This window comes from Zosterops lateralis (assembly GCF_965231275.1).
Source record: "Zosterops lateralis genome assembly, chromosome: 22".
NCBI lineage: Eukaryota > Metazoa > Chordata > Aves > Passeriformes > Zosteropidae > Zosterops > Zosterops lateralis.
The window spans coordinates 3,260,184-3,279,428 of NC_139782.1; the positions used below are offsets into that span (position 1 = coordinate 3,260,184).

The following is a 19,245-nucleotide window of genomic DNA, read 5'->3' on the forward strand; positions in this document are numbered from 1 at the left end:
TGTGGAAGGGAAAGTCTCCAAATCAGCCAATCTCAGCACAGAAATGGCCCTAATAATCCCCCTATTTCACAAACCTTGGCACAAATTTATGACATTGTCATCCCACATATCCTCACCTTCACAAACCAATGTTGTGCAAATCAGCTGACAGTGATGCTTTGATTTAAATACTGTGCTAATGACTAAAAGACTAATTCGGTTTTCAGACTGGAATTCCACTCTAAAAGCCAAGGTACAAAATGTTTGGGAGCTGTAAATTTTAAATCCTGTAGAAAACAGAATTCTAATTAGAAGAACACAAACCAGAAAAATCACTTCATCAAACAAGGGCCACCAACTGTTACCAATCCATCAATACACACGTATTCATAATGCCTCTACACTGAACTGCAAACAAGAATTACAGTGAATATGAAACTCTGAGGGTTAATTACTAAAAAGCTTTTACCAGACACAACAGTGGCTTAAATCTACAACCATACCCTCAAGTGTCTGGAGAGACCTTTGTGTACGTTAAACTTGGACTGATTTTAAACACTGAGCAAATGTACTCTTAATTAAACAAAAAATTAAAGCATGAATCTGTCAGTGCATTCCCCTATGAGACAGAGTTTATAAAAAAGTGTGGATTTGAGTATTTTTTTTCTCAGAGAATTGTATATATGCTTTGATGACAAATGCAAGTAGCCACGCATCACTAAAATTTAACACTGTAACAGGAATGTCCATCCAAAATGAATCCACTACAAACCAAGACGACCATCTTCAAATCAGGGCCCCTCTGAATAATAATTTCTCCTTATAGTGAGGAGCTCATAGTATTAATCACTTCCATACAGTTTGAATCCCACCTGTTGTAAAGGGGACAAAGAAAGCATACAAGTGTTACCAATAGTATCATTAGCAAAAGAAGGGTGGAGAAAATTGCATTGCATTGCATTGCATTGCATTGCAACATTATTAAACATTTAATTTCTGCATATGAACTGAGCACTTAGTCTCTCGTGAAGACACCTTAGATGCACTTGAAAACAAGGCTCAACCCAGCATTGGTTTTATAGCATTCACTCCCATTGAAGTGAAATGGCATCTGTTTGTACAACTTTAGCCACTATAGGAATACTTTTTATTTCTCCTATTTTAATGCCAGCACTGTTTTTGGGGGTTGTATTATATGATTTTTTCAACTCAGAAACGCCACCTGGAATTGAGCAGCCTCTAAAGCTTCGTTTTTTCCACTCCTTGCTGATTACAACCATGGTCGCGGTAAGTCAAATTTCTTAACCTGGAGATTTCACTTTTGCTCAGGTAGGATATTTGGGAGCTGGAGGAAAATGGCTCAAGGGAATAAAAAAAAAAAAAAGGAAAAAGCAATTCATGCTCCTGAAGCCTGTAAGCATTGATATAGGAACCCAAAACATGTTAAATTAACAAATAAAATTAGTATAACTCATCTTAAAAGCTAGATTTTTCAGTCAAACTGTAGTCAGTTTATGCTGGGAAACTGTTTCACATGAAAATTTAAAACAAATATCTAGATGTATCCTGTACATATTGAACTGCATTGTACTTAGAATAATGCTGTCTGTTCAAGAACAAGCCAACATTACTCCTCTTCTTCCAAAATCTTTCTTTTCAACAGGCAAAGATTTTGGCGAAGCTGGGGATCTGCAATGATTTAACCATACTGCGAATAGTGCTCTATGGGATACCCCCATGCAGAGATTCCAAACTGCTTATCAAAGATCTCACAGTAGATGAGGTACCATTGAGGATTTATCAGCCCAAAAGCCCACCCACTGGCAAAAGAAGAGGAATTCTGTATTTTCATGGAGGCGCTGGCACATTTGGAAGCATTAGTAAGAAATGGGCAAGTTTTATTTTTCAAGTCAAATCCAAATTTTATATTTTTGCCTTCAGGCATGTGTCAGTCAATGTCTACCCTGTCCTTCTCAGTGTCATCAGTCTTTGCTCTGCGCAAACTGGAAACTATTTGTGGAATGAGTAGTCTCGTATTAAAGAGAGTCACATCTCTGCTTCCTTTGGGCAAGAGACCTGTGATCCAGAAATCCCTCACCCTGCTCTCAGCTCTCAGTGAGGGATGCTGCTTTGCTAAGACTACCCTATCTCACATAAAATATATAATATGGGTCCAAGGAAGAATTTAAATACATTACCAAAAAAAAAAAAAAAAACAAAAAAAACCCTAAATAAATTCCCATTCATACACACAAGGAATCCAAATGAAGGAAGATACAAATAATGGAGGAGCAATTTGGGGAAATGTGATTCTTGTGGCAATGTGGCACAGGAAACTTGACTTCTTTTCCAGAAAGGGAGACAACCCTTGTCTCAGCAGCTGGGAGTTCAGCTTCTTGAGTGCTCCAGATCTCCTTCGGAGCAGCCAAGGCTATGAGTGTTTTCTCTGCAAGCCAAGGCCCCTAACATGGAAATCTGTACTTCCTTCCAAGGGTCAGGCAGTGCAATTTGAGGAGTTTGAGACCTTTACTGTTTAAAAGGGTAGGTCTGCACTATTCTGGGCAGATTTGAGTTTCCTGGCATCCTTCAGCCCCGTGCAGGGATGATGATGTAACTCTTGTGCTGCAGGTTCCCCTCTGCACTGGGGCACAGATAACCCACCCTGCTGTACTCAGAGCACAGGAGTGGAGTGTCAGGCTTACTCTGGGTGGCAGTGAGGACTCCAGGGATGGCAGCCACTCTGTGATCTAAGTGACAGGTGAATTCCTCTCACTGGAAGAAAAAAAAACACCAGAAGTTGCACAGTGAGTCCCTGTTCACATGGCATGGCTTGATGTAAGTCATACCTGAACACAGAGTGGGACCTGACCTTTGGCTTCAATTCCTTTTGGTGTTTGATAACAGGATAACAATCATCATGATGACAAGCTTTCAGAAGGCCTTTGGGAATCTCCAGCCTAGGAAGCCTGAAGTCTGCAACCAGCAAATTAGCAGATGCCATACTGAAGAGAATCAGTGGACAGATAACTATGCCTTATTCATCAAATGGATGTCATATTCCACAAATCCTAGAATCATTGAACAGTTTGGGTGGAAGGGACCTTAAGTCTCATTCTCATTCCAAGTCCCCACCATGGGTAGGGACACCTTCCACTATTCCAGGTTGCTCCAAGCTCTGTCCAACCTGGCCTTGTACACTACCAGGGATGGGGCAGCCACAGCTGCTCTGGGCATCCTCTGCTAGGGCCTCACAATGCTCACAGGGAAGAATTTCGTCCTAATATCTAATCTAAACCTACTCTTTATCAGTTTGATCAATTTAAGTTTTTTAAGTCAGCAAATACATGAATAAAGGAGACTGAGTTGCTAAAACCCACTTTGATTTTCAGAAGAGCCTCCTAAACTGGCTACACACCCATGACCCAGGAGGGAAGGTCTTTCATTTGGATTACAGCTGACTGAAAGACAGAAAAAAGATGGGTTATGGGAAGCTGCTGCGAGACTCCCTTAAGGAGAGCTGTACTGGCAGCAGTGCTCATCAATTTATTCAAACACAGAAAAGATGGTGCAAGGTGATGTAGAATTAAGTCCTCTGAGGATCACAAATGGATGGCTGAAAAACTGCAGAATGTCTTTATGACAGCAGAGGATCAGACGGTAAAATGACAGGTGAAATGGCATGTAGAGAAGTCAAACAGATGAACAGAGCATTCTGACCTTATAAATGAAGCAATGGACTCCCAGCAGGAGCAGAAAGATGTTGCAGGAAGGAGGTCTTGGGATTATAGCAGGAAGTTGCCTGAAAATGTTGGCAATAGTGCACAGTAGCAGTCAAAAAGCAAATAAAATGCTAGCAACTATTAGTAGGAAAGACTAAACAAGAAACTTTTTTACATCACCATAAAAAAATCCATGATGTATCTAAATATAGTATAGTGCTTATAGTTCTGTTTTCCACTCCTCAAAAAGGTAAAGCAGTAATGGAAAGACTTGGAGAGGCTGCCTAGGTGAGAAGTGCTTCTGTGCAGAGAATATGTGAACAAACTATGACTCTTTAGGCTGCAAAAGATGCATAAAAACAAATACACTAAGTGACTACAAAATCATGACAGGTAAGAGAAGTTAAACAGGGAAGGATTTATCCACCATTTCTTACAGTACAAGAGTCAATGTCACCATGTGGAAGCAGTGAATGCCAGGTATGAAAGAAGCAACTAGAAATGGCTCTTCATCCCTTTATAAGCAAGCAAGAAAACTCCTTGCACAAAGCTGTTACGGTTAAGGTTAAAATCATGGGCTTAAGAAGTGGTTTGGGTAATTCACAGAAGAAATGCTAATCAAGGGCACTAGGTATAAAGACAACTTCTGTCTCAAAGGAACACTCTGAGCCTCAAATTCCTGTCTGCTCCTTTGTCTTCCACTTACACTCTCCTCAGACACCTTTTGTTGACCACCTGGTGAGATGTGAGACCACTCCAGAGAGATTTCTGGGTTTCCCCAGTATCACTATCCTTACATGCTTGTGTGATGCCCAGGGAGCCACTGGCCAACAGAAAATGTGTTCACGTGTAAAGACCACATTCCATAGTACGAGTTCCTTATCAGTCTCGTGTTGCAGTGCTTTCCACATAGCACGTTTAGGGATCTATATTTTAATTTTGAAAGGATATTTGATTTTCAAATCATCATTTCTAATAAACTTTCTCTCTAGGCGCCTATGAAAGAATATGCCGCTATATGGCCAAAAAATGCAACTCAGTGGTTGTGTCTGTTGGGTAAGTGCTATTTTGCCATGTATTTATGGGAATACAGCTCTCAGTTGAAACTCTTCTGAAAAATATTTGCTGTTTTAGATCACATCCCTATTTTTCACTTAAACCTTTCATTTATAGGCAAAGTATTCTAAAATAGCTATAGCATCATTAGTCTGGCCTTCGAATCTACACACTAGTTAAACCCAAATATAATCTTTATTTTAAAAAGTCTGTGTAACTACCACAACAACTGCAAACAACACAAATTGAATGTATATAACTCCACTGACAATAATCACAGTCTCTGGCATTTCAGGTACCGACTGGCCCCTGAACACCCCTACCCAGGGCAATATCTTGATTGTCTCAATGCCACCTTATACTTCATGAGGCATTTAGAAGAGTATTATGTGGATCCTGGTCTCATCATCATTAGTGGTGACAGCTGTGGAGGTAATTTTGCTGCAGCTATTTGCCAAATACTGCTGAATGATAGAAATCTGCCAAAAGTACGTGCTCAGATCCTAATTTACCCAGGACTGCAGGGGCTGGATTTCCAGTTGCCCTCCTACCAGCAGAACGGTTTTGTCCCCATATTGACCTGGAAGATGATCATCTACTTGTGTTTTCGATACCTTAACAGAGAAACCAAAGTCTGGAAAGATGTTCTACAAAACTGTCATGTTCCTGAGAGTATGAGACACCAGTATAAAAAATGGATAAGTGCTGACCTTATTCCTGATGAATTTAAGATTAGAGGCTACGTACCACCAAAACCTGCACCATATAAACCTGAAGCCTATGAAGCTGTCAAAGAAATTTTAGCACTACCATTTTCCCCACTTTTAGCTGAAGATTCCATTATTTGCCAGCTCCCTGAGTGCTACATTGTGACCTGTGAGTTTGATGTGTTGAGGGATGATGGTCTGTTATACAAAAAGAGACTAGAGGACAATGGTGTTCAAGTGACCTGGTATCATTGCAAGAATGCCTTCCATGGAATTTTAGCTGTTTTTGGCTATGGGATCTTTTCCTTTTCATCTGGAGATATGATAGTGGACAGTGTGGTGAATTATATCAACAGTTTATAGAAGCATTTTTCAGAAGAAAGATGTAAGTCCTGTAGTATCTTTGATGAATTTATACTTGGCAAGGAATATAAACACTTTGATTTGTGGTTTGGATTTTGACTGCATTTTGGAGTTTCTGATTTCTGCTTCTGTAGTGACTCTCAAACATGTTAAGATTACTTGAAGTGCCACCATTCTAGAAAATATTCTTGTAAAAACACCAGTAAGACTGACATGAAAAAGGCAAGGCACCTAGCATATCCTTTTTCACTACAACAATAGCAATTTCAGTATCTTTGCACTGCTGGCACACACTGAAGCCAAGAGACAAGAATCTCCCTGAAGATTCTTCAACACTGCAGAAATGCTGAAGGCAACAACTAAAGTCTGCTTTGGCCCTCGTGGTAGACAGGAGGTGTTGATGGTATCAGATGGAGAACTCAGCTTCTATGAAGTCTTACAGCAGACATTGAAATTGCAGCCATGAATTTAGTTTCCAGGGTTAGTCTGTACAAAGACTACACTGCTCCAGAAATAGGGCAATCAAAAGGAAGGTTCCTGTCTGGAACAGAAATCCTAAATTGGAACTAGTGTGGGTCTGATTTTATTTGGGATCTGAGAAATGATGTTTCATTTTGGAACTTCATTCTCAAACTGGAATCCCTGAACTTCAGTGAGTGTCTGGATGTCAGAGATGTGCAGAGATGAGACTTTTCCATAACCCTTTCTTTCTTTCAAGATTATCTTATACTCATGGCTACCTGTTCTGCTGTGTTGAAAAAGTTCTGAAAATCATGTAAAGAAGGCAGAGAAGCACATTTTTTTCTATATTATCACTGTTATGGTATGGTGATTCTGTGATGCTTTCAACAACAAAAAATAAAAACTAGCACTGCAAATATTTCTGTTACAAGAGTGAGAGTTACATTTGCTAAACATACTGACTTATAAACCCAACTGAACCTCCCGTGGTGAAAAGAACAACACAACACAGACAGGCAGAGACCACAATCCTGTTACTTCAACCTGCTCACATCTGTCCTTTTACTTTAATTACTGTGGTCAGTAATTAACCAACCAAACTGGATATGATCACATAACTGTGAAAACACAAAACAAACTGAAAGTTGACAAACACCACTGGATGGACTATTTTTTTTTTCAAATCTGGACTTTTGCTGATTTTTGAAACAAGATTTCTTTCTACTTCAGGATATTTTATGATGACCATGTGCCCTATTAAAAACACTCAACTTCTCACTAGAGAAACAATATGAAATTAATTTTTATAAGGTTTTGTAACTAAAATGACATGGTACTTTCCCCCCCCCATCACTTATAATTTGACTTTACAACAACAACCACCAAAAAAAACCCCCCAAAAACCCCACAAAAAACCAACAACAACAACAAAAACAAACAAACAAACAAACAAACAAAAAAACCCCCCAAAAAACCCCAAAAACCAAAAAATCCCCAACCTTCCCACATTGCTGCCTAATAAAGTTAGATTTTAATCTCATTTCTTTCCCCATGAATTTGCAATTTAAATGTTCTGATATCCTAGTTGTTTGAAGAGTTGCAGGCTTAGTTTCACAATTAATTTGTTTTCATTATTTAAAGCACACCTTCTCTACATTAGCACAATCCTACTTCTTAGCAAGAATAAGATAAAGCAGTTTGATTTGAAACTCTTTAATCACTGTTATCTTAAGTCATTCTCAGCTGTACTTGTTGCATGCAGAGTTATTGAAAGTTACCTGCAACAAGGTCATGAATCTAAAGTCAGCCTCCTGTGGCTTTTTAAAAGCATGTTCTTCTGTTGGAAGAAAATACAAACACTAAAAAGAGCTGAGATTTGGATAATGGCAGAATTTTCTAAGTGCACCTTTCCAAAGAGCACTGGTGACAATCCCTTTGGCCCTTCTGAGTGACAATCATCACAGGCAGGTTCCCACTCCTGAGGAAACTCTTCAATGAGTGTTTTATAGTGGCACAAACTCAAGGCACACAAATGCCCTCTGTCCATTTTTACCCACCTCCAACTAATTTAATACTAATGCAGTTCATTCATAACACTTCTCCCAGCTAAGCACTGATTTCTTGCAAAAATTCCAAAATGCTGCTGGCATAGACCTGTTAACAAATCAAGGACTTTGACCAACTTATCTTTTGTGAAAAAACAGGAATGGGGGGGAAAGAAAGTGGGAGAGGGAAAGATACCTGCTAATGCATTTGTAAAAGGGAAGAGAGAGGTTTTTACTGGAGCAAACAAAGAACAGGAAGATTAACAAAGAATCAGGAAGTAACAAGACAAATATATATTGGAAAGTCAAATCAAAGACATGCCAGACCACTGCAGTTCAGCAAAATGGCAGCTGTACTCACAGTGCTGGTGTTATTCTTAGCTGGATTTCTTACTGGATTTATATTATTGGTCATAGGGGCAATTAATTTTGATTTCACCAACTCAGAAATTCCTCCTGGAGTGAATCAACCTGCAAAGCTCCGAATTATTCATATAATTTTAATATGCACAGCCGTGGTGGTAAGTGAACCTCGTGTGATTTTTGGGGGAAGAAAAGTTAACCTGTAGATTTTAAACTTACTACCATGCTAGAAGCCTGCATGGAATTATGTTCCAGAGAGGAGACCAGGGCATTGCTGTCATGCTGCATGTTTTATTGAGCTGAGTGTTGCTAAAGAAACTTTTGCTGGACTTCTGACACTGCACTGCTCTAATCCAGTCGTGCCCAGCTCTATCTTGGGCAGTACATAAATGCTGCCTTAACACAAGTCTGTGAAAGTCTGACTGTGCTTCCGCCCTGATTCGAGCTGACCTAGCAATGATTTGATTTATAATGTTCATCCATGTTGGATCATTTATATTTCCGTTCTTTGTTCAGACTATACCAGATGTCTCTGGGCTGTGCTTTCAAGCTTTTCTTGGGCATGGGGATGAGAATTCTGTATTTATTTTGAATATAAAGTGAGAAGCTGAACATTTCAGGATTGGCCTTGGGAAGGGAGAGTTTCTGTCATGCAAGTGACAAATTAGGTAACGTTGCCCAAGAGGAGCTGAAGGAATTCTTCCACCCAAAGCACATTTATGTAACTCCTGCAGCAACCAAGCAGGATTGTCTGATGGGAATGAGGGGCTCTGGCCAGCTCAGCTTCTCCAAGTGAAGCAGCTTCTGAAAGTGTGGAGAGGTAATTAGTCTCCAAGAGCAGCAACACTGCTCACTCAACGTCTGGTGAGCTCTGCTGACAAGGAGCTCACTGAATCACGGCTATTTCTATGTAATGACAGGTGTAGAGATGCTCTGATGAGACATGGCATTAAATAGGAGATAATAGAGGTTGTGCTTATATTCACTCAATTAATTTAATGGAATATCTGCAAAAAGATAGAAGCTATTTAAATTTTTAAAAGGAAAACAAAGAGAAAAAAATCTCTGTCAGAAATATTCTAGATTGTGGTCAACCATAGTAAAGAACTCTAGGTATATATTCTCATGCTTTGGTTGCACAGAAGTTGTAATTAGAAAGAGATTACATCTCTAGAAGCAGCTGGAAAAGCCAGTTCTCTTAATCATCAATCCACTGCCCACCATAAACCAGCATTGTATGCTCCAATGTAAACAACATAGGGTGAAAGGAAACAAACAAGCTGAATGTAAAAGTTAAAATATTCTTGGTATTGTTCCATTCCTGCTTGGAAAATAGCAAATACAAAAGAATAAACCATTCTATCATGCTTGTATACAACTAGATACACTACGATTAGTTCCTGTAAAAAATTAAAATCAGTATATTGCAAAATGTCTTTGTTTCTTCAATAAATCTTTCCTCAAGATCAGACATGGAGAATATCATAAAAAGCTGGAATCACTGAAAAAAAGGCCTTTTGTAGATAAATATATTGAGAGTCATGACACTACTGACAATCCATGCAAGTGTGGCTGTCTAATAAGAAATATTCCTAACAGAATCCTGAGTATTATGAACTTGATCCAAATATTCCTAAGGACTGAAGTACTGACTGGCATGGCTGAACAATGTAAAACAGAGGCAGTGCCTTTTCTTTTATTTATGCAAAGTTACATTGGAGCACGAGCTCTGATTTGTATTAATTTTCTGGTGCCTGGCATGAACATCCATCCCTATGGCACAGAGAATGAACAGAAGTTCATTCCTACTAAATATGTCAGGATCTTCTAGTCAGTGCATGGCACACATCAGTGAGACTTAGGAGATGGACCAAAAAGCAATTATCAAACATATTCTTAACTTAGTCAACTCTACTTTGGGCAAGTGTCTGTACCATGAAAATCAGCACCAGAGTGATCATCTTTTGCTATGTTTTCACATCTTCGGGGGGGGGAAGGATAGAGTAACCAGTGAAAACCAAACTTGCTTTCAGTGTTAGGTAAAGCACCCACTGAGGAGGCAGAGGAGGCTATTTCACCAGTCTGTTAATGTTGCATTTTTTGAGGTTCTGTTCTTTGGTTCACATAACTCTTTCATAACCTCTCCTGATGCTGCTGTTACTTGTTCAGTTGTCTCCTATACCTGCACAACCACTCTCTTAGTTTATATTACTTCCCTAAAAATACATGACTTAGGCACACAGTTCCTTTCCTTTGGAAAAAAAAGGATCTCTCGAGTGAGTTCTCTGTCCTCTTTGCCTTTGAACAGGGAAAGATTTTGGAAAACCTTGGCATCTGCACTCAGCTGAACTTTGTGAGGTACATGCAAGGAAGAAAGACTCTGGGGGCAGACCCAAAGCTCTTCATCGAGGATCTGTGGTTTGAGAAAGTGCCTGTAAGGATTTACCAGCCTAAGACTCCCTCTGCCAGCCAAAGGACAGGAGTTATGTTTTTTCATGGAGGAGGATGGGTATTTGGAAGTCTTGGTAAGATACATAACAGAAATAGTTCAGTTAAAGAAATACATACTTCATAAATAGTAGAGTTGGTTGTTTCTTGATTTGTAGCAGTTGCAAACTTTGACCATAATCACACGTTTAGTCTCATAATTCTTGCTGCCAGAAGGCATCTGCTGTGGATCACATGAGTTTTCTTACAGGACACTGGTGTAAGAGGAAAAAATGCTGAAATGGGAAGGTGAGGAGGCACAAAAGAACTGAGGAGCTTTGTACGAAGCAGCAGAGAAAAGTAGAGAGCATTTCCTTCTTGCAATTCTTTGACTTCTCCAATAGATAATATCTCTGGAGAAAAAATTCACTCCAACCTAAACCCAAACCCCATCAAATCTCTTTCAGACACCCATGAAGAGCTGTGCCGCTTTATTGCCAGAGAAAGTGACTCTGTGGTTGTATCTGTGGGGTGAGTCTTCGCTCATGCTGATTTTGAGAGATTATTTTCTATATTGTAATTATCACCTCCTGTTTCCCCAGTAATAGCAACAATCTTCCTCAGAGAAATGTCTCTGTGGGACTTCTCAAGTATGTGATTTACAACTTCATTCTTCTGTTGTTTGGAGTCACTGAAGACTCGCTTGGGCTATTTTCACTGTCTGATTACATCACAAATTACACACTGGGATATCTAGTTGGAAAATGAAGTTTTGAATCACTATTTTCAAATTCCAAACTCAAAACTGATTGTAATCAGATAGTAAACTATAGTAAACTATATTATCTCCTTAACACTTACTCAAGGAAAGCCTACTTGATGCTTAGAGAAGCAGTGTGAATGAAAAGCTAACACGCTATCAAAATACTGGCATAATGGTTCAGATTATGAGGATATGTAACATAACTTTATGTAACAAAGATATAAACCAGAAGCATTGACATTTGTGTCTAACCCATGAACAACTGAAGCAGAAAGTAACTGAATGATTGTTGATAAAATCTACTTATAGTTGCCAGCTGAGTACTTGTGTGTTGTTAAAGACCTAAGAGACATCATAAACAGATGATATCATAACAAAATAATCTGCACCACCTACATCTTATTGATGGTAATCCTATGGAGCAAATGAAAATTCTGCAGAAATCAGGGTTTTCCTGCTTGCAGGAACCAGGATTTCAGCAATACATTTAAAAGCCATATTTCCTTCTCCTACATTTGTCTCCGTGTCCCAGGTACCGTTTGGCCCCCGAGCACAAATACCCCGCTGCCTACGAGGACTGTCTGAGCGCCACGCAGCACTTCCTGCAGCACCTGCAGCACTACGCCGTGGACCCTGCCCGGGTCACTGTCTGTGGGGACAGTGCTGGGGGCAACCTGGCAGCTGCTGTCAGCCAGACCCTGGCAGGCAGGTCAGACCTGCCCAGGCTGCGGGCTCAGATCCTCATCTACCCCGGCCTTCAGGCGCTGGACTTCAATTTACCATCCTACCAACAGAACCGGGGAGTCCCTCTGTTATTCCGGGAACGTGCTGCTTTCTACATGTTGCAGTATCTAAATGGAAACGCAACAAAACTGGAAGAGGTCTTGGAAGGCTCCCATATTCCTGTAGATATTAAATTAAAGAAGTGGGTGAGTCCAGACAACATCCCTGAGGAATTTAAGGTCAGAGGCTACAAACCACGTGTGCTACTTGACTGTACAACTGAAGTTTTTGAGAAAGTGAAGAGGTTCTGTGAGCCCAACCTGTGTCCTCTGCTGGCTGAAGATGCAATTATTCAGCAGCTGCCAGAATCTTTCATCCTGACCTGTGAGTACGACGTGCTGAGGGACGATGGTTTGCTGTACAAGAAGAGGTTGGAGGACAATGGGGTTCCAGTGACCTGGTACCACATCAAGGATGGATTCCATGGAATCATAAACTCATTCAATAGTAACTGGTTGTCATTTCCAGCTGGAAAAAGGGGCCTTGATAACATTGTGAATTTTCTAAGAAGCTTATAGCAATATTTTTCTTTTTTTTTCTGTAAGGAGTTTCAAATTTCTGTGGTCTTTTATGCTGCTAAATACCATAAGAGAAGTCCATATAGAACAATTTGTTAATAAGCAATTAAGCCAGTGTGATCACCATAAAGGACATTTCAAGGATCGTTTCTTCTAGTACTGTTTGAAGTAGTCCATGCAGATTCTTCCTATTTTAATCATCTGTTTGGACTAGACACTGTCCAGTACAAGTGCTGCTCTTTCAGTACATATAAAAGATGCAGTAAAATTTTAAGCCAACATCTGGTCTGACCTCTTTTATTCAATTACAGTCAACAATTTCATTCTTCCTAGAAGTGTATGTTTCGGCAGAGGAGAAAGACACTGACACTACAGTGCTAAAATGCACAGCCTGTACTCTCTGCTACATGTAGCACCTGAGTTTAAGATTCCCAGATTGAAGATGTCTGTTGGCAAGGTAACCAGTATTTGATACTCAAAAAAACCAAGTCACATTAGTTGACTTTTAGAACTGCAGCTGTTCCCAACAGAAATACTCTATTGACAGCTTTGTTTAAATTATAATGGGGAAAATGCATTAAGTGTTTTCTTATGTTTATCAAACATTCGGGATACGCTGAAAAACTTGTTCTTGTGCTTGAATAGAGTCCTAGAGTTACAGAATGGTTTGGGTTGGAAGGAACATTCCAATGCCCTGCCATGGGCAGGGACACCTGGTCTAGCCCAGGTTGCTGCAAGCCCCAAATAATCCAAAAACAAAATAGGACTGATGCATTCACTTTGGAGGAGCATGTTACTTACCTTTTGCCCCCATCCCTCCCTTGTTTCCATTTTCTTTTCTAAACGTCCTTGTTAAAGATACATATTCCAAAATACGTAAAGCATTCCCACAATGCAGGAAGCAAATGTCATGACTGAAGATCAGCTGCAAGGGATAATTTAACCTTCATATTTGCTGGGTCTCTGTCATAGACTAGAACTTCATCCAAGACTCAGCTTCAGTCTCTGAGTACTCACTGTTATAACCCACAATCCAAGAATTCCCTATTCAATACCAGCCCCTTTATCAATCCCACAATTACCATAAAGGTAAACAGGATAAACAGGAAATTAAAGACATTGACTCTTCTCCAATGTGATAACTGCTGGCACATTGCACAACATTTCCAAGGACTTTAAAGTGAGCAACACCTGAGAGACCTCTTGCAACTGGGACTGCTCCAGGCCTTACTGTTACCTGAAAAAGCCAAATCACAGATAGGTGTGAAGACACATCACTTCTGGATATGAGAAATGGCATTTTCTTGTCTACTGCCAATGATACTGCTGGTGATTTTTGTTGCTTCATTCATATTCGCAATCATAAGAACAATTCGAACCGAGTTCGCCAGTTGCAGCATCCCTCCTGAAGTGAGCAATCCTGGAAAACTTCGATTTATTGTTGCTGTTTTGATTGTTGCATCGACTGTGGTGAGTAACTCTGCTGTAACTTCTGCCAGAAATGTTGTTAGATGTTAATTTTGTTGTATGTGTAACTACCAGAATCCTGCCAGCCCCATCAAGGCTTAAATGATTGCTTTTCTTTTCTGGGGGCTGACTTGAGAGGACAGTCTTTGGAAAATCATTTCTGTTAGACCTCAGTCAGATTTTCCCTATTACATAAGGATTAAGTCAACCGTAAGAGCCCAAGCTTTATCAGCTGAGCTTCCCTAATTAAATTTAAAATTAAATATTTATAAAAAGTGAGATTGCTTTGATTTCCACTTTAGCTGAGGACACATGATGTTTCTAGGCCACTCTTGGGGCTTTCCAGTAACAAGGAAGGCTGGGTAATGGAAGTACCAGCAATGGGGGGACTGGATGCTTTTTAAGACAAAACCAGAAACCTTAGAGGGATCAAAGACACTTGGGAGCACTGGCAAGGCCTCCCTCACCTCAAGCTGCCCCTTTACCAATTGCCCTTCACTTACCAGGAGCCCTGTCACCAATTGCCCCTCACAGCTGCCCCTTCAGTGAGTGTCCCATACCAGCTGACCTTCTCCAGGTGCCCCTTCACCAGCTGTCCTTCTCCTGGTGCCTTTCACCAGTTCCCCCTCACCTTTTCCCTTCTCCAGGTGCCCCTTCACCATTTGCCCCTCACCAGTTTCCCCTTGCCACTTCCCCTTTTCCTGGTGCTCCTCACCATTTTCCTCTCACTAGCTGCCCTTTTCCTAGTGCCCCTCACCAGTTCCCCCTCTCCAGTTCCTCTTCTCCTGGTGCCTTTCACCATTTTCCCCTCACCATTTTCCCCTCACCATTTTCCCCTCACCTGTTGTGCTTCTCCTGGTGCCCCTCACCATGTGCCCCTCTCCAGTTGCCCTTCTCCTGGTGCCCCTTCACCATTTACCCCTCACCATTTGCCCCTCACTAGTTGCCTCTCACCATTTGCTCCTCACCAGCTGCCTCTCGCCAACTATCCTTCTCTCCTGGTGCCCCTCACCATTTGCTCCTCACCATTTCCCCTTTTCCTGGTGCTCCTCACCATTTTCCTCTCACCAGCTGCCCTTTTCCTAGTGCCCCTCACCATTTGGCCCTCACCATTTGCCCCTCACCAGTTCCCCTTCTCCTGGTGTCCTTCTAGTGCCCCTCACCAGTTATCCCTCACTATTTTCCCCTCACCAGTTGCCCCTCGTCAACTATCCTTCTCCTGGTGCCCCTCACCATTTGCCCCTCACCAGCTGCCCTTTTCCTAGTGCCCCTCACCATTTGCCCCTCATCAGCCGCCCTTCGGCAATTGCCCTTCTCCTGGTTCCCCTCACCATTTGCCCTTCGGCACTTGCCCTTCTCCCGGCGCCCCTCAGCGGTTCCCCTGGCCCGGCTCCCCCTCAGGGCTGCCCGCGCGCGCCGCCTCCCCTCAGCTCACCCTGGCTTGTCCTCCCTCTCCCACCAGGGCAGGATTTTTGAGAAGATGGAGCTGTGCAGCAGCCTGGCCGTCAAACGCTTGGTGTTCTCCGGGCGGAGGCCGCCCCCGGCGCCGGGGGTGCAGCAGGAGGACGCGCAGTTCGGGCGGGTGCCCGTGCGGCTCTACCGGCCCCGAGCGCCGCCGGCGCGGCCCCGCGGAGCCGTGCTGCTGTTCCACGGCGGCGGCTGGATCTGCTGCAGCCTCGGTACGGCCCCGGTACAACCCCGGTACCGCCCCAGTACTGCCCGGGTACGGCCCTGGCACAGCCCCGGCACGGCCCTGGCATGGCCCGAGGACGGCTCCGGCACGGCCCCAATACGGCCTCGGTCCGGCTCGGGTACGGCCCCGGTGCGGTACCAGTACGGTCCCGGTACAACCCCGGTACGGCCCTGGTACGGTCCCAGTACAGTCCCGGCACGGCCCCAATACGGCCCCGGTACGGCCCGGGCACGGCCCAGGGACGGCTCCGGCACGGCCCCAATACGGCCCCGGCACGGCCCCGGTACCGCCCCGGTATGGCCCTGGCACGACCCCGGTACGGCTCCGCTACAACCCCGGTACAGCCCCGGTACGGCCCGGGTAACGGCCCTGGCACGGCCCCAATACGGTCCCGGCACGGCCCCGGTCCCGCCCCGCCGCCACACCGCCCCCGGCACCGTGCTCGTAGCAGGAGTTGCTTTAGCTGTAGCTACCGTGTGTGTGTGTGTGTGTGTGTGTGTGTGTGTGTGTGTGTGGTGTTCGACAGGATTCCGGGCTCCACACACAGACGCTGCTAGTAAACTTTCCCACCTGTTTATATACTTTTTAGCAAACAAATTAATGCCCATTGGTTCTAAGTTACTTGATTCTCTTTCATAAATTGGTATTCTAGCCTCTTTAGTCTTTTTAGTATTTAGCATTTAGTGTTATCTTTCCTCTGGTAGGGACTTTCCAACATGCATATACTGAGTCTTTTGTTAGCTGCTTCTTTTATATTCTGGTTTCTGTAAAATGTCCTTGTAGTCCATAAATTCTGCCCTTCTTGTATCCAATTTCAACAATACACACCCTCTCCTTCTCTCTCTGTCCTTTGAAGCATATCAGGGTTAGTTTGACAAAACTTTTTAAAGTTTCAGTGATTTTCCCAATCAAGTGAACAATAACGGTCTATGTAAAGAAAGTTAGCATGCTTTCTAAAGTGCTGCCTAAAAGTGATTTAAGACTAGCACACTGCTTATAATTAATATACTGGTTATGATTAATTAAAACGATTGATTAAAAATTAATTAGAAAAGTGATATAGTTTCCAAGTGCAGGAAGGCTGAACTCCAGCTGGGCTTTCCCACCCAGTGCTGCGAGGGGAGGTGATGGGCAGGGGGAGAGGGGAGAGGGATGAGGGGAGCTGGACTGTTTGTGGGCACAAAACATCCTTCCATGTGTTTCAGATTCCCACGAAAAGATCTGCCAGTACATTGCCAAGGAAAGTGACTCGATGGTGGTGTCCGTGGGGTGAGTTATGACCGGCTGCCCCAGAGAAACCTTTTTGCCTCTTGCTGCTTCTCAGCACTTCAGGGATGTGCAGCTGGTGGGAATGTTCCTTTTCAGGAGCTGGGCTCCATGATCCTCATATCTTTTCCAGTTCAGCACTTTCTATGATTTTCCCAGGATTCCGTGTGTCCACACAGAATTTAGGGAGCTGTTTTAATTTCTCTCCCTGCTCCATCAGCTAACAGTGCAGACACAGCCCACAGTAAGGTCCATGTGTCTCCCAACATAGAGCTATGCTGGCACCACACAAAACCAAGGGATGCTTTCCAGAGGAAAGTTACAATGTGTTGAGAAATTACTAATAAAACTACTTGGAAGGTGATGATTCAGCAAGCCATTTAAATAGGTGTAATTACCTTGTGAACTTCAAAGAGCTTTCTAACAGTAGGAATCAAATGCTAGTTAGTAATAATACTACTAATTAGTACTACTAGTACTACTGAAAAAGATAACAGTCCCAGTTATTTAAATAAAGGAAAAAAAAATCTAAAAATGAAATGACCTAAGTAAAGGTGAGGTCCAGATTGATTAATCTACTTAATCCACAAACCAGATGCAGCCTACACCAGAAGAGAAAAATGAAGTTACATCACTTAATTTGTGATCAGGGCTGCTCTCAGAATATCCCAACTATGCTATGTCCTTGCAGCCCCATCCTATGGCTAACACTTCTCTGTGGTGACTCATTGGACAAATACCTGTTCAGTAGACAAAAATACCTTCATGGGTTTGATTTTTTTTTTCTGGGGGAAAAATTACTCCAACACAGGGAAAAGCAGGATGCTGTAGAAATTCTGCATTTACACTTAAAAATATATTTCCTTCTGTTACTTTTGCTGTCTCCGTGTCCCAGGTACCGTTTGGCCCCCGAGCACAAATACCCCGCTGCCTACGAGGACTGTCTGAGCGCCACGCAGCACTTCCTGCAGCACCTGCAGCACTACGCCGTGGACCCTGCCCGGGTCACTGTCTGTGGGGACAGTGCTGGGGGCAACCTGGCAGCTGCTGTCAGCCAGACCCTGGCAGGCAGGTCAGACCTGCCCAGGCTGCGGGCTCAGATCCTCATCTACCCCGGCCTTCAGGCGCTGGACTTCAATTTACCATCCTACCAACAGAACCGGGGAGTCCCTCTGTTATTCCAGGAACGTGCTCTTTTCTATTCTTTGCAGTACGTACAAGGTGACACAGCAAATCTGGAAGAGATCTTGCAGGGCGCTCACGTTCCTCCAGACATGTGGCTGAAGTATAGGAAGTGGGTGAATCCAGACAACATCCCTGAGGAATTTAAGGTCAGAGGCTACAAACCACACAAGCCCTGTGAATTCAAGCCTGAAATTTTTGAGAGAGTGAAGAGGTTCTGTGAGCCCACTCTGTGCCCACTGTTTGCTGAAGATGCAATTATTCAGAAGCTGCCAGAATCTTTCATCCTGACCTGCGAGTACGACGTGCTGAGGGACGATGGTTTGTTGTACAAGAAGAGGCTGGAGGACAACGGGGTTCCAGTGACCTGGTACCACATCGAGGATGGATTCCATGGAATTGTAAACCTGTTTGACCATTTTGGTTTGTCATTTCCATCTGGGAAAAAGGGAATGGACAGGGTTGTTACATTTATAAGAGGCCTGTAAAAAGAACTCTCCCTCATTATGCTTCCCTCACTAATGTCTCTACTTAGCCTCTCACACCTCAGGTAGTGCTGGTCAGCAAGAATGTGACATCTTTTCATGTGTAAAATAGTACTTCTGATATCCATGAACTTCAAATTAACACAGATCTTTTCCTTGTGAGACTCCTGACAGTTCAATCTTTAGAATTTTTCTATGTGCTGGGTATTTTTTCAAATTGGTATCTGATTGATTCCTTGTCTTTAATTATTAAATTATTTATTTCTATACAAATAATCTATGTGGAATGATTTGTATTAAATATTCACTACAGCCAAGTAGTGGCAAGTTAATTTTGATGCCCATTTGATAAGCATGACTTAATTTAGCTAAAAAGTGTAAGCCAGGTAGATAATGAGCTGGAGGGAAAACTCTGGACAAAGGCAGAGATCAAGATCTCAGTGAGGAGATTGAGCAAATATTCTGTGA

At 42.6% G+C, this 19,245-nt stretch overlaps 2 protein-coding genes across 2 annotated transcripts; both read left to right on the forward strand.

Moving 5' to 3' along the window:
* Positions 1-1,083: 1,083 nt before the first annotated feature.
* On the forward strand, positions 1,084-5,824 carry LOC310918248 (arylacetamide deacetylase-like 4; the record flags this gene model as incomplete). The annotated part of the gene is made up of 4 exons (XM_083877099.1): positions 1,084-1,266; positions 1,643-1,859; positions 4,691-4,754; positions 5,050-5,824. 4 exons carry the CDS (start codon positions 1,084-1,086, stop codon positions 5,822-5,824), a joined length of 1,239 nt encoding a protein of 412 aa, XP_083733225.1.
* Positions 5,825-8,174: 2,350 nt separating this feature from the next.
* LOC310918185 (uncharacterized protein) lies at positions 8,175-18,801 on the forward strand (the record flags this gene model as incomplete). Its single annotated transcript, XM_083876982.1, has 7 exons — positions 8,175-8,351; positions 10,502-10,718; positions 11,088-11,151; positions 11,916-12,683; positions 15,346-16,160; positions 17,050-17,113; positions 18,006-18,801. The coding sequence occupies 7 exons, from the start codon at positions 8,175-8,177 to the stop codon at positions 18,778-18,780; spliced, it is 2,880 nt and encodes a 959-aa protein (XP_083733108.1). The 3' UTR covers positions 18,781-18,801.
* Positions 18,802-19,245: the final 444 nt, after the last annotated feature.